General features: G+C 45.0%; 1 protein-coding gene across 1 annotated transcript; it reads right to left on the reverse strand.

Moving 5' to 3' along the window:
• Positions 1 to 12,428: 12,428 nt before the first annotated feature.
• On the reverse strand, positions 12,429 to 13,442 carry LOC121404365. Its single transcript, XM_041593700.1, has one exon. It carries the CDS (start codon positions 13,440 to 13,442, stop codon positions 12,429 to 12,431), a length of 1,014 nt encoding a protein of 337 aa, XP_041449634.1.
• Between the last annotated feature and the right edge of the window lie 1,021 nt (positions 13,443 to 14,463).

Below are 14,463 nucleotides of genomic sequence, written 5' to 3' on the forward strand. Positions count from 1 at the left end.
AAATTACAATACTCGACAAAATTTAACTTTTTATTTACGCTTCGAACAGAACCGAGTTTTTCCGATAGATTAAATTTTTACAGCCGTACTCAAAAATAGTTAAGGGGTATATTAGATTTGTGGTAAAAGTGGATGTGTGTAACGCAGAGAAGGAAACGTTTCCGACCCCAAAAAGTATATATATTCTTGATCAGCATCAAAAGCCGATTATATGTCTGTCTGTCTGTCTTGATGAACGCCTAGATCTCAGAGACTATAAGAGCTAGAGCAACCAAATTTTGTTTCCAGACTAATGCACTGCTACAAGTGTATTTCAAAATTTCGGCCCGCCCCTTCCGCCACGATAATCTGAGTCAGGCACAATTTTAAAGATACGATAAAACTAAAAACGCAGAGAATGACCAGATGGCCGAATCAACCCGGACATCGTCCGCGACAGCAAATTCCGGCACAACAGCAGAGATTCGAATGTAAAGACATTCGAATCAACATCCGGCGAGGAGCTGTGCCAGCAGTCTCCGGTGTCGAAACACTATGTACACTTTATGTACATTATATACTAAGCTTTCAGCCCTATAAGTAGGGAAAAGATGAAATAAAAACTTCAGTAATTCTCTGCACGAAAAGGACAGCAGTCGTCTTTATTATTGAAAGCAGAAGCCCATCATATTGCTGAAACCCATCCTATTGGACCCATGCTGTTGGGGAACATCATCATCTTAAGCTCACAAATGTATATACCGACTGAATACTGGTATAAAAGTAATGTCGCGTCCAAAGAAGCGACTCACACGTTCCTTCTCGTTTTTTTAAATTTATTTTTTGTTGTTTAAAGGTGCATATTAATTAATGAAGAAAAGGTTCATCTGAAATTGGTTGATAAACGCTCCAAAAATCATACTTACCGTTTGGAACGTTACTCCAGCCGTTTCTCCATAGAATTTTATGAAGAATACTTTAAACGACGCTTAATTATACATGTCGAATTCATGCTTGCATTTCAAACAAAAGTGAGGAGTGAGAGATTTTTTGGTGATTTTTTGGTCAGAGTCTGGGCCCATGAGCTTGGGGGCCCCTTAAGCTCAAGGGTCCCGGTGCGCCGCACCGTCTTGCACATACGTAACTACGCCACTGTCAATGATGGATATCATCCATCATGTTTTGAGTGCTGGTGAACGCCTATGCACACCTTACGCGATGTCGCCAATACGGCTCAGAACCTATCGGTATTGTCTTCCAAGTCTCGCAGCTCCCAAAAAAAACTCGCGTAAAATTGGAATATTTCTTCGTAAACCGTAAAGCTCATAATCAAAACAATGCAGCCTGTCTCAAAACGTCTGCGTGAAAATACTGGAACAAATTTGAAGGGACCGCGTACATCAGAAACGCCTGCCCCGGAATTGGTTCAGCTTTTGAACCAACGATTTGAGGAGCAAGTCAGTCTCATTTCAACAAAGATGAATGAGGCAGAAGAGCGGCTGTTAAGTTTGCTAACAGGCAAGCTTAATAGTATGGCTGGTGAGATCCAGAATCTCACACAGAGAGTCCAGTTTCTAGAAAGTAGGCTGGGTAAGACTCAAAACCTTAAAAAAAAAGGTAGAGGATCTGGAAGCCCAGCTTTTGTTAAAATTCGATGCACAGGCTAAGGCCAATATCGCATGCGACCTAAGGATCCATGGAGTTCCGTACGTCGAAGGTGAAAAGCTGAAACATATCTTCAACAACTTGTGCCTCAGCCTAAATCACACGCCTGCGCCTGCTATTAGGGATATCTATCGTATGAGGCCGAACAAAAATCTTCCCCACTCCATCATTGACCCCATCATCATTGTCAATCTGGAACGGGTGCGCGACAAAGCGGCATTACTGCGCAACATCGGTATGTACAGGCGGGAAACCAAGCAGCCCCTAACTCTGCAGTTACTCGGCCTAAACTCACCAGCCCCAGTATATGTCAACGAGCAGCTTACCAGGGAAAACTACCAGATTTTTAGAGAAGCTCTGAGAATGAAGAAGCATCGGAAGCTGCAATCCGTGTTTACGCGCAGGGGTACGGTTCACGTCAAAGTGACCCAATAAAGTGAGATCTGGGAAGTTCTCAAAATTGAGGATCTGAGAGAGATGCAAGCTGGTACTGAGAGCCCTGCAGCTGGAGACGAGAATAGCTCGTTTCGTCAATAATAGAACTATAGGCAAATTTTTCATGTTAGCTATAAGTATTACCAATCTAACAACCTTCCTGTATTTAATTTTAAAGTGGCCCCTTAACTGTACTTACTGTAATGAAATTTTTCGTTGTGTTAAAACACACTTGATATGGACGGTTCATTAGAAATAACAAATGTGAATACATCTCAGGTCCTCAGAATTCAGGTGAAGCAAAAATCGGGTCTGCAAATCTGCCATATCATATCTGCCATGCCATATCACAAAGCTTGACAAAAAAAATTGACGAATTCAGAAATATGTTTATCGACTCTGGTGTGGATGTTATATGTGTGTCCGAGACTTGGTTTGTCCCTGACTTAAGTGACTCGTTAATTGAATGTAGAGGATACAATGTATTTCGTTCTGATCGTGTAGGGCATGCCGTGGGCGTTGCAATATATATAAATAACAAGATATCCGCAAAAATCCTCTGTAAGCAACGACCAGATAGTGCCATAGAATACATATTTCTAACGATCACCATCAATAGAAGAAAGATGCTTCTTGGTTGCATATATCGACCAAATCGAAACATTGACTACTCAGACCTGACATCACTTATTACTGACATTTCCTTGACTTTGTGAGGTCCTATTTCAGGCTGAGGTAAGCATTCAGCCTGTCCAGGGTCCACTACAAGACAATTTGTAGATCGCAGGTGACTTTTAGGTTCGGAGCGGCCGAAAGAGAGGTAGGACGCAGGAGGAGCGTTTTGTTGCTGACAAAAATACTTCAAGAAAATCGTGGTTTTTGGTTTTGCTGGTGTTTATTATTTTTATTACTTAATTCTTTGTGGGTTTGTGTACGATGGATTACTTGCGGATCTTGTTACTTTGCCTTGGAGCCGTTGGACTGGGGTGTGCAGTGTCTTGTGTTTGGGCTGAGGGACTGCCTAGTGCAGTGTCTTGGGTGTGTGACTGAGGGACTGCGTAGTACAGTGTCTTGGGTGTGTGACTGAGGGACTGTGTAGTACAGTGTCTTGGGTGTGTGACTGAGGGACTGCGTAGTACAGTGTCTTGTGTTTGGGCTGATGGACTGCCTCCTCTTTCGGCCGATCTTGGCCCTTTTATGCAGCTGGGGATCGCACCTGAGACCCGGAAATAATTAATTCTTGCTGACTTATGATTACGACAATAAATGTGGGGCGTGGTAACTAGGCCGAAGCTTGGTGCTTCGTTGACAATTTTTAGTGAGTCAGGGTGGTTTTACTGATGCTGCATCCCGGAAGGTGCAGTTGGGAATTGGGTATTTGGTTTCAAAAGAAATGAGTTTTTGCTAACTCTGCATCGCGGAGGTGATATCTGAATTTGGGTCGATGTTTCGATACTTTTATGCTAGCTTGACTTATTGTGAAATAACGCCAATGATATCTCTTATTGCGAAATTGTGTCGGCTTGGTTTATTGCGACATTGTAGGCTGCTGATTTCACAATTGTCTCAAGAGGTGGGGTGTTGTTGATCGAGAGTTCTTAATTAATTGTGTGCTTAAGACTATTTTATTTCCGGGGTGCTGACACACCGCTATTTGTGGAGAACCGTGGCTAGAGCCATGGTTCGCTAGCTCGGTGTATATCAGTTTGGTTATTGTCTCCCGCCAGCGTGGATGCGCTGACCCTTCGCCGTTTGTGACGAGCCATGGCTAGAACCATGGTTCGTTACACCCCCCCCTTTCTTCCGGGTGGGTGATGGAGAGATTAGTGGCGTCGCTTGGCGGGTGCTGAGGTTCGCCTTTTTCCTGTCCTTTGGCTTGTGCCGAGTCTCCGGATTCGTCGCTTTTAATCTCGTCACTTTAGCGTGGCGTCGGTAACGTTATATTTTCTACTGCTGCTGTGATCGTGGCCTTTCTGCTGTTCTGGGTGCTTTGTAGTTGGTGTCTGCTTGGTGGGTCGATTATCCCATATGACGATGGTTTTCTCGGCGGTTTTCTTCGGTCGTTCTTTGTCCAGGCATTGAATCGGCGGTGCTATGTCGGGTGGCCAAGGATCCGTCGGTAGTTCTGGGTCGTCTTCGGTGGGTTCGGTGGCACCGGGGTCAAACGTTTGATTCGGGTCTTTCGGTAGGATGGGTCTGTCGAATGTAAATGCTTGGATCTGCGGGGCCAAGTCCGGCGGCCACGGCTCCGGGACTGGTTCGGGCTCATGTTCGGTTGGATCGGCGGCTTCGGAGTCAAATGGCTGGCTGGGGTCTTCGGGTAAGAGGGTGGTGTCGAAGGCGCTGGGCGTTTCGATCCGATGGGTGTGGTGTCGACCATGGGTATGATGTTTTGGTACGCCGGGTGTAGTACTCGTGTTATACCACAGCCAGACTGGTACGTGAACAGGTGAGTCGCGATGACCCCTCTGGTATCGCAGCAACGACTTGTGTGGGCGACGAAGATCTCGGACAAGGCTCTAGGCATGGCTCGCTGCATGGCGCTAAGAATCATGTCTGTACGCGGAAGGTACTCCATTGTGTTGGCGAGGATCGGTGTGGCGTCGGCCGTGGGTCGGACAGGACGGCTGTCTGGGCATCGTGGGGGCATCGTGCTGGTTTCCGGGCCCTCGTTGAGGGGCTCTGTGGAGATCAGTTCGATTATGGCGTGGCTGTTTCCCGTGTGGCTGGGCTGTCGGATGGTGGTGGCCGTTGTCCTTTTTCGCTGCTGGCGGTCGGTTTTGAGGGTGTCCGTGCGTTCCCTGCTTCCGATGCGGTTTCTCTGCGTGCTTGCTCTGTTGCTTGTCTTGGACCTGGGCTTCCTGTGTCGAGCGCCGGGTTCAAGTGTGTTTGTCTCGTGTGTGAGATCCTCGTGGTTTGTTTGGGGTGTGTGTCCCCTGTGGTTGGCCTAGGACGCGGTTGCTCCGTAGTGACCGTGGGACTCGTTTTCCCGATTGCTTGGTTGTGGTTGGCTTGTGTTGGCCTCGGATTCGTGTTCTCCGTTGTGGGCCGGCGTTTCGTATTCGTTGCGATTGGTTTGGGTGTCAAGTGCTGCGTTGCGTTATTGGGTGCCGTGTGCGTTGTGGTAGGTCGTGGACGTAGGTTCGTGGCGATTTGTTGGGGTTTCTGGTATCGGGGTTCGGCGTCTTGTACGTGGATGGTAGTAAGCACGGGTTCAGTGGGCATGGTGTGACGGTCTCGTAGCTGTAGCAGCGTGGAACCGCATTGGATCGTCGTTTTGGTGGCACCTAGGAAGTCCATGCCAACAATAACTTGTCCCAACATGTTTGGCAGGACCAGGAGCGGGATTTGAACCTCTCGTTGATCCAGCTTGATGTGCGCCAGTAGAACTTGTGAGATCTCTCTGACCGAGCCATCGGCCAGGTGTATGCGGACGCATGCATTTTGCAGGTTGGTGTTGTTGTCTAGTTGTCGGGCGAGGTTTGCGCTGATGAAGCTTCTGGATGCCCCGGTGTCGATTGTGGCTTCCGTTGCGTGTCCTCCTATGGTTATCGTTGCCACTATCCGGCCGTTGCTTACGTGTAGAGAGTTATTTAGTCGCGGGTTGGAGGAGGCGTCGTTCCCGGCTGATCCCGTGTCAGTTGGGGACGCATGTCGTTTCCCGACGTGTTTTGGCGGCAGCAATTTACGGTTCGTGTGCCGCGTTTGCCACATTCCCAGCAGAATAGGATGGAGGGATTATGGCAGTCGTATGCCGCATGCCCGGCTTCACCACACCGGCGACAGGCTGCGCGTGGATTGGTGATGGGGGTCGTGATCATGTGATGGGCTACGTCGGGATTCGCCGTACTGTTTGGATGAGCTGGTGGTCTCCCTGGTGTGTCTGTCGATTCCCAATGGGGACTCAGAAATGGCGTCTGGTGCGAGTCGCAATTTCTCGGCTCTGAAGCCGGCCTTGCGTATCTTGGAGTGTTACGCAGGGGTGCGAAAGTGGTCGGGATGGTCCGCTCTTGGATGCTCTCGAACTCGGTGGCCAACATTGTGAGCTGTGCTAAGCTTTGTAGTTCGTGTCGCCGCACGTACATCTGGTATGCTGGCAGGGCGTTATCGTAGATCCTGTTCAGTTCCTTGGCTGCGTCGTACCTTGCGTGGTGCATGAGTAGACGTATCTCGATGAGGTAATCCTTGAACAATTCTCCTACCGCTTGCTTGCGGGCTCGGATCTGGTCTTCCAATTGTTCAAAATACCGTGGCGGCAAGAAGAAAGTCAAGAATTCTTGGCGGAAATATGCCCATGAGCTGCCTTGTAGTTGGCTGGTGCAGTACCAGCGACTGGCCCGATCGGTGAGAAGCTCTGTCATGGCCCGAGGTAGCTGATTTGTGTCCACCCCATATGAGAGCGCACGTTCTTCGAGTAGTTCCAGAAATGTAAGTGGGTCGTCCTTTCCGTCGAACCTGATTCCCCATTTCCGAATCTGTTCCGCGATGTGGGCGGTGTGGCTGTGGTGGTGTCCATCTATGGAAGAGTCCATGGCTGGCACGATCCTCTGTGTGGGCGAGCGGCTGGTCTCCGTAACTGGAGGTCTGGGCAAATCGGCTGGCGTTACGATGCGTGGTGGGCCAGGTGTACTGTATTCGGACGCGGTGGAGACTTGTAACCCGACTTTTGGGTCGGTTTTCCGCTGGTCAGATGTCCTAGGAGTGGTGGGGATGGGTGACCTGGAGCGTCCTGCTGGTTTGGCGTATTGCCGTTCAAGGTCTCCTAGTCGAACCCAGGCGTCCTGCGAGAGTGTTCCGGCGACTAATGCGGCGAATCTCTTTCGTCGTTCCTCGACTGTTCCTTCGTTGCCAAATCCGAATTCCTCGGCCAGGGTTTTCAGCTCGTCCCGCCGGAGTTTGGAGATCCAGCCGGTGGTGATTCCTGGATTGGTATGGAGTCCCTCCAGGTAAAATTCGTCGGGTTGACCGGCTTCGTGGGCTTCCATGGTGTGTTTCTGTGGTTAGTAGCACTGACTTACGTGTTGTTTGCGGTATTTCTGCTTGCAACCGGATGTTGCGAGGGTGCCGGTTTTTAGTGTTGGACGAGTATTGGTCCTTGCTAGCCTAGTTTTCTTTCAGGGGCCGTGGGTCTTTACTCCACAAAGCTCCGTATTAAGGTGTTAGTCTCCTTAAAGTCACCAAAAGTCCCTGCTCGGGTGCCACTTGTGAGGTCCTATTTCAGGCTGAGGTAAGCATTCAGCCTGTCCAGGGTCCACTACAAGACAATTTGTAGATCGCAGGTGACTTTTAGGTTCGGAGCGGCCGAAAGAGAGGTAGGACGCAGGAGGAGCGTTTTGTTGCTGACAAAAATACTTCAAGAAAATCGTGGTTTTTGGTTTTGCTGGTGTTTATTATTTTTATTACTTAATTCTTTGTGGGTTTGTGTACGATGGATTACTTGCGGATCTTGTTACTTTGCCTTGGAGCCGTTGGACTGGGGTGTGCAGTGTCTTGTGTTTGGGCTGAGGGACTGCCTAGTGCAGTGTCTTGGGTGTGTGACTGAGGGACTGCGTAGTACAGTGTCTTGGGTGTGTGACTGAGGGACTGCCTTGTGCAGTGTCTTGGGTGTGTGACTGAGAGACTGTGTAGTACAGTGTCTTGGGTGTGTGACTGAGGGACTGCGTAGTACAGTGTCTTGTGTTTAAGCTGATGGACTGCCTCCTCTTTCGGCCGATCTTGGCCCTTTTATGCAGCTGGGGATCGCACCTGAGACCCGGAAATAATTAATTCTTGCTGACTTATGATTACGACAATAAATGTGGGGCGTGGTAACTAGGCCGAAGCTTGGTGCTTCGTTGACAATTTTTAGTGAGTGGTTTTGCTGATGCTGCATCCCGGAAGGTGCAGTTGGGAATTGGGTATTTGGTTTCAAAAGAAATGAGTTTTTGCTAACTCTGCATCGCGGAGGTGATATCTGAATTTGGGTCGATGTTTCGATACTTTTATGCTAGCTTGACTTATTGTGAAATAACGCCAATGATATCTCTTATTGCGAAATTGTGTCGGCTTGGTTTATTGCGACATTGTAGGCTGCTGATTTCACAATTGTCTCAAGAGGTGGGGTGTTGTTGATCGAGAGTTCTTAATTAATTGTGTGCTTAAGACTATTTTATTTCCGGGGTGCTGACACACCGCTATTTGTGGAGAACCGTGGCTAGAGCCATGGTTCGCTAGCTCGGTGTATATCAGTTTGGTTATTGTCTCCCGCCAGCGTGGATGCGCTGACCCTTCGCCGTTTGTGACGAGCCATGGCTAGAACCATGGTTCGTTACAACTTATACAGACGTAATCCGAGCAGGTGACTTTAATTGTGATATTCTTAGAGAATCCTCATTAGCAGATAGCATGTTGAGCCTTGACTTAAATATAGTGAATATAGTGAAGCATCGGAAGCTGGAATCCGTGTTTACGCGCAGGGGTACGGTTCACGTCAAAGTGACCCAATAAAGTGAGATCTGGGAAGTTCTCAAAATTGAGGATCTGAGAGAGATGCAAGCTGGTACTGAGAGCTCTGCAGCTGGAGACGAGAATAGCTCGTTTCGTCAATAATAGAACTATAGGCAAATTTTTCATGTTAGCTATAAGTATTACCAATCTAACCACCTTCCTGTATTTAATTTTAAAGTGGCCCCTTAACTGTACTTACTGTAATGAAATTTTTCGTTGTGTTAAAACACACTTGATCTGGACGGTTCATTAGAAATAACAAATGTGAATATATCTCAGGTCCTCAGAATTCAGGTGAAGCAAAAATCGGATCTGTAAATCTGCCATATCATATCTGCCATGCCATATCACAAAGCTTGACAAAAAAAATTGACGAATTCAGACATATGTTTATCGACTCTGGTGTGGATGTTATATGTGTGTCCGAGACTTGGTTTGTCCCTGACTTAAGTGACTCGTTAATTGAATGTAGAGGATACAATGTATTTCGTTCTGATCGTTTAGGGCATGCCGGGGGCGTTGCAATATATATAAATAACAAGATATCCGCAAAAATCCTCTGTAAGCAACGACCAGATAGTGCCATAGAATACATATTTCTAACGATCACCATCAATAGAAGAAAGATGCTTCTTGGTTGCATATATCGACCAAATCGAAACATTGACTACTCAGACCTGACATCACTTATTACTGACATTTCCTTGACTTATACAGACGTAATCCGAGCAGGTGACTTTAATTGTGATATTCTTAGAGAATCCTCATTAGCAGATAGAATGTTGAGCCTTGACTTAAATATAGTGAACCACCAGCTCCCCACACACTTTACAAAAACAAGAAACACACTACTAGACCTATTCTTTGTCGACAGTACTGACAAAATTCTACTATATGACCAACTCACAGCACCAGGGTATTCAAAACATGACCTTATTTTCTTGACCTATGATTTTAATCCTGACTACGATAATTATTTATTTATTTATTTATGGAATAGGAATAAAAAACAAACTAATTATATATGTACAAGAGAGAAAGGAAAGATACAATTTACACATTTTCTAAACTAAGGTAATGATAAATGTTAAATATAATTTTTTCAAGGGATAATTCGGGGGATATTAAATGGTACAAGTAATTATAATTATTGCATAAAACCCGGAAAGGTTCATGCTGGGAGTAATTAGATCTACATATGGATAATCGGATGGGGCGGAAAGTACGGGTTGGTCTGGAGGGAACCGAAAAATCGATTCGTCCCAAAAGCGTTTGGGAGTTCACAATCCCGAGAATGAGCTTATGCATGAATACCACGCCATTGCAAATTCTGCGATGGTGTAAAGAGGGTAGGTTCATTAGTTTTAGCCTAGATAGGTATGCTGGAAGGAGTCTGTTAGAGTCCCAGTTTAGATGTCTAAGGGCGAATATTAAAAATTGTTTTTGAACGGATTCAATAATAATTTGTTGCTCCTTGTATTGTGGACTCCACACACAAGAACAATACTCCAATATCGGGCGAACCAACGAGACGTGCAGTGCTTTAGTTATATACGAATCGTCAAACTCTTTTGACCAACGCTTAATAAACGCTAGAACTCACATAGCTTTAACAGTTGAAGCAATATGGCTATTAAAACATAGCTTGTGATCGAAAAGGACTCCTAAGTCATTTGATGTGGAGATTCGATCCAGAACATGGTGTCCTAGAGAATAGGAGACCAAATGTGGTGCACGACGGTGAAAAGTCATAAGTTTGCACTTAGAATGGTTTAAGAAAAGTAGGTTATTTGAACACCAAATGCTTAATTCATCAAGGTCAAGTTGTAGGCGAGTATGCAAGTACCAGTCGGAAAAGGAAAAACAAATTTTAACGTCATCGGCATACATTAAAGTAACTGAGTGCAAAATAACTTGGGGCAGGTCGTTCACAAACAAATTGAAAAGAAGCGGACCTAAATGACTTCCTTGTGGAACTCCAGAGGTTACTTTCACAACATTCGACAAGTCATTGTTAAACAAAACACGCTATGTGCGATTCGACAAGTACGATGATATCCAATTTACAAGATTTGTGGGAAAACCTAATAAAGAGAGTTTATGGATCAGCAAAGTATGATTAACAGAATCAAAAGCTTTACTGAAATCTGTAAAAATTACGTCAGTCTGCAAGCCACTTTGAAATCCTCGGTTGATTAGAGACGAGAATTCTAAAAGGTTAGTAGATGTTGATTGATGTCTAAAAAAACCATGTTGCGTCTGGGATCTAATGCTAGAACATGCGTGTTGCAATTGACGAGTAACAAGGTGCTCGAGCAACTTCGGAATGGCAGATAGTTTAGCAATACCACGATAATTTTCGATATTAGATCTGGACTCTTTCTTGTGAAGAGGAATAAGGTAGGATTCATTCCAGATCATGGGGAGGCGAGAATGCTCCAGGGATAAATTAAATAAGAAGATCAAAGGATGAGATAGGGCTTGAGCGCAGTATTTTAAAATACAGCTCGGAACTTTATCTGGACCCGCAGAGAAACAGACGTCAATTGATGACAACCCTTCGAAGACTGTACTTTCATCAAGGAAGGGAAGGAATTAAAATGAGGTAGATGATATGGATAAGGGGTGGAGGAGTCATAAGTATCCGAGGAGTACGTCGATTGAAAGAAGGTGGCAAATAAATTTGCAATTCCTTGCTCTGAAGTTTCTGTTTTAGACTGTAACTGAAGGGAAGAAGGGAACGCGTTAGACTTGCGTTGAGTTGACGAACGAAAAGAATTTTTTGGGATTACTACGGAAATTTTTGCCACATTGGGAAAGATATACGTTATAACATTTCTTATTGACCGTAAGAAATTGAGAGCGAACCGAAGAATATTGAGCAAAGACAGACAAAGAACCAGTTATCTGGTACTTTTTGTAGAGCCGAGATTTTTTATTTTTTAGGTAAGACAGATAATTGGAAAACCATGGAGGCTTAGAGGAAACAAATACGGTGACTTCAGGGACGTAGGTATCGAAGGCAGAGTATAATGTTTCGTAAAACCGATTGACAGTAGGCTCTATATGAGGACTGAAGAAAGGACCAATCAACTTGCGAGAGATGTAGACAAAGATCGATAAAATTAGTTTTGCGAAAACATGTATACGACTTTTTGAAGGTAAAATGGTGTTAGTAATAGAGACCTCGAAAAATTCAGATAAAGTAGGATGATGCGGATTTTCGGGAAAAGATATCGGATTGCCTCTTAAAACCGTTGTACGAGAGGCATCGCTGACAAAGATGAGATCTAACAGTCTATCTCTATTATTTCTGACAGAGTTAATTTGGGCAAGCGAGACGTCAGTTACCCCCTCGACGAAATCATGTTGACTTCCAGGTAGCAACATGTTTGAATCATCCTGTTGCCAAGATAGAGATGGGATGTTGAAGTCACCCATAACTAGTATCTGATCAGCACAGCCTAAAGCAGAAACTACAGATCGAATTGCAGAAAGGTGGTTCAAATAAACAACGGCATCAGATCTGGGTGGGATATAAAAACAGGTCAAAAAGATATATGCTGTTCCAATACGGATTTTGACTGCAACGAATTCGATACCATGGATGTTGTTGAATGGAAACAGCTCGGATGCAAATGCCGTTTACACTGCAATAAGAACCCCACCAGCGAATGATGGACGATCCATTCTATAAGTGGTGAACTTGTGGACGAGAATTTCGTGATAGGAGACAGAGGAGTTAAGCCAGGTTTCAGTTATGGCGATAGCGTCGAATTCAAAAGAGGCACTGTCCGTATGTATTTTAGACAATTTACCTAAAAGACTGCGTACGTTCTGATATTGGATCGAGAAATGGTTCCTTAGTTTTTTGAAATCTTAGGGAGAGTAACTCGAGGATTCTGGGTAGAGTCTCTAGGCAGAAATTCATGCATAATAGTGTGCTCAGGCCATGCAGCCGGCTCCAAAGCTTTGGATACAAGAGAATCGGGAAGAAGAATTTTGAAAGATGAGATATTACGCTTATGTGTAAAATTAAATTTAGTTATAATAAAGTTATCCGGCGGCGATTGAAGATAAGAGCTTAGATGTAGTTTGACATCATCCGGTGTGTCTTCGGGAATAAGACGAGAGACAAAGATTGCTTTGCGGGGGACCACCGCGCTGAGTGGAACACCGGAAAAGCGAGTTGGTGGAGCTACTCCTAAAAGTCTCAGGGCGGGAGCTGAGGAGCTAGAAGAGGCTGCCGATCCATCACCATTCAATGTAACAGAGACCGGCAAATCATTTGCAACTGGAAGCTGGTTACTGTTAGGGATTCCATCACTGGCAACTGAGTCCAAAGTTAAATTGACAGGGGTATGGATTTTTGAGGCAACTACTATGTTGTTAGGCGTGAGAAAGGCTGGATCCTCCGATGGCGGATGGACATCCATCGGTGAAGGTTGGCCACTAGGAGTAGAAAATGAGTCCATCGGCTGTAGGTGAGAGGCAGGCGTTCCACTAGGTAAGACAAGCAGTAGGTTGTTGTTCAGTATTTTCCTCCTTGGTGATTCGCTCAAGAGTTTGAGGCCCAGAAATTGCGATTCCAACGTAAGGAACTTCTCGTTAAGAGCATTGAATTGCTTCCGAACATCTTGGAAACCATTCCTCGTTTGTCTCATAAAGGTGCGCATTTCCGCCTCAATCTCCCTGCAGGCCAAACATGACCAAGTAAGACCCATGCGTTTCGATATTAAGTCATTAAGACGTCCAAAGTGACCACCTCCAGCACATTTTATATGAGCGTAATTATCACAAAGCCAGCAGCTGAGGTAGGAATCACCGTTAATGGTGCCACCAAATTCGCATTTCTTTGCACTGCAGATAAGAGCCATTTTCAACAGCTGTTGTGCACAGCGAGAAAAAAGACGCACTGAGAGGACAAGCTAGATGAGAGACCAGGCAGCAGCAGCAGCAGCAGAAAGAGCACGATGATCAGCTGTTATGTATGTACGTATGTATGTACATATATACAGGGCAGACGGCGCAGCGAAGTGACAAAAGCTAACGGCGAACTCCAATAAAGCAAAGCAGAGGCGCCGAGATATTAGTCCATAAACGAAGAATGCAGGCGTCGTATGGTGAGAGTGAGAGCCAGAGTGCAGCTCGCGTGAAATCCAGAGAGTGAGTAGGCAGTGCAACGGATTATGCGCGAGAACGGTGAGTGCCAAAGAGCAATGAGTCGATGAGTCAAACCAAAGCAAAGCAACTGATCGAATAGAAATAACAATTGTCTAAACAAAAACAATGCAATGCAACGCTCCACTGTTAGATGTATGTATGTATGTATGTTTGTTCGGTAGCCACAGAAAAATTATAAGTTAATAAATCAATTTAAAACACTGAGTATACATAAGCTTTATAAAATATGAATATGTGTGTAACTCCGATACTTAAGACCAAATTGAATTAATTACAGTTTATAAGTTCCTTTTTTCTTTTTTGATTAGGCGAAAAATGCGAGAGTGATGCAGAAACACGACCGGCTTGCTTAAAGCTGAGGCTGTATGACACCTTTTACAGAGACTTCAAGAACATTGACCTTGAAAAACTACACACTGACATTAGCATCCTTGACTGGACATCAATACATTATATGTTGTCTGTAAATTCTCAGCCTGCCCAACTTCAGTCAAACATTGACTATCTTTACTGTGAACATGTACCTATTAAGAGAAAGACAGTCAAACGAACAGATAACTCATGGTTCAACCCGGAGATAAAGCTGGGTAACATCAAACGAAATGAGGCTTTTAAAAAATTTAAAAGATATAAGACTGAAAGCCACTTTAATATGTACAAATCATTAAGATCAGACGTAACTAAACTAATATACTCTGCTAAGACCGCCTTCTA

The sequence above is a fragment of the Drosophila obscura genome, unplaced genomic scaffold (assembly GCF_018151105.1).
Source record: "Drosophila obscura isolate BZ-5 IFL unplaced genomic scaffold, ASM1815110v1 contig_194, whole genome shotgun sequence".
NCBI lineage: Eukaryota > Metazoa > Arthropoda > Insecta > Diptera > Drosophilidae > Drosophila > Drosophila obscura.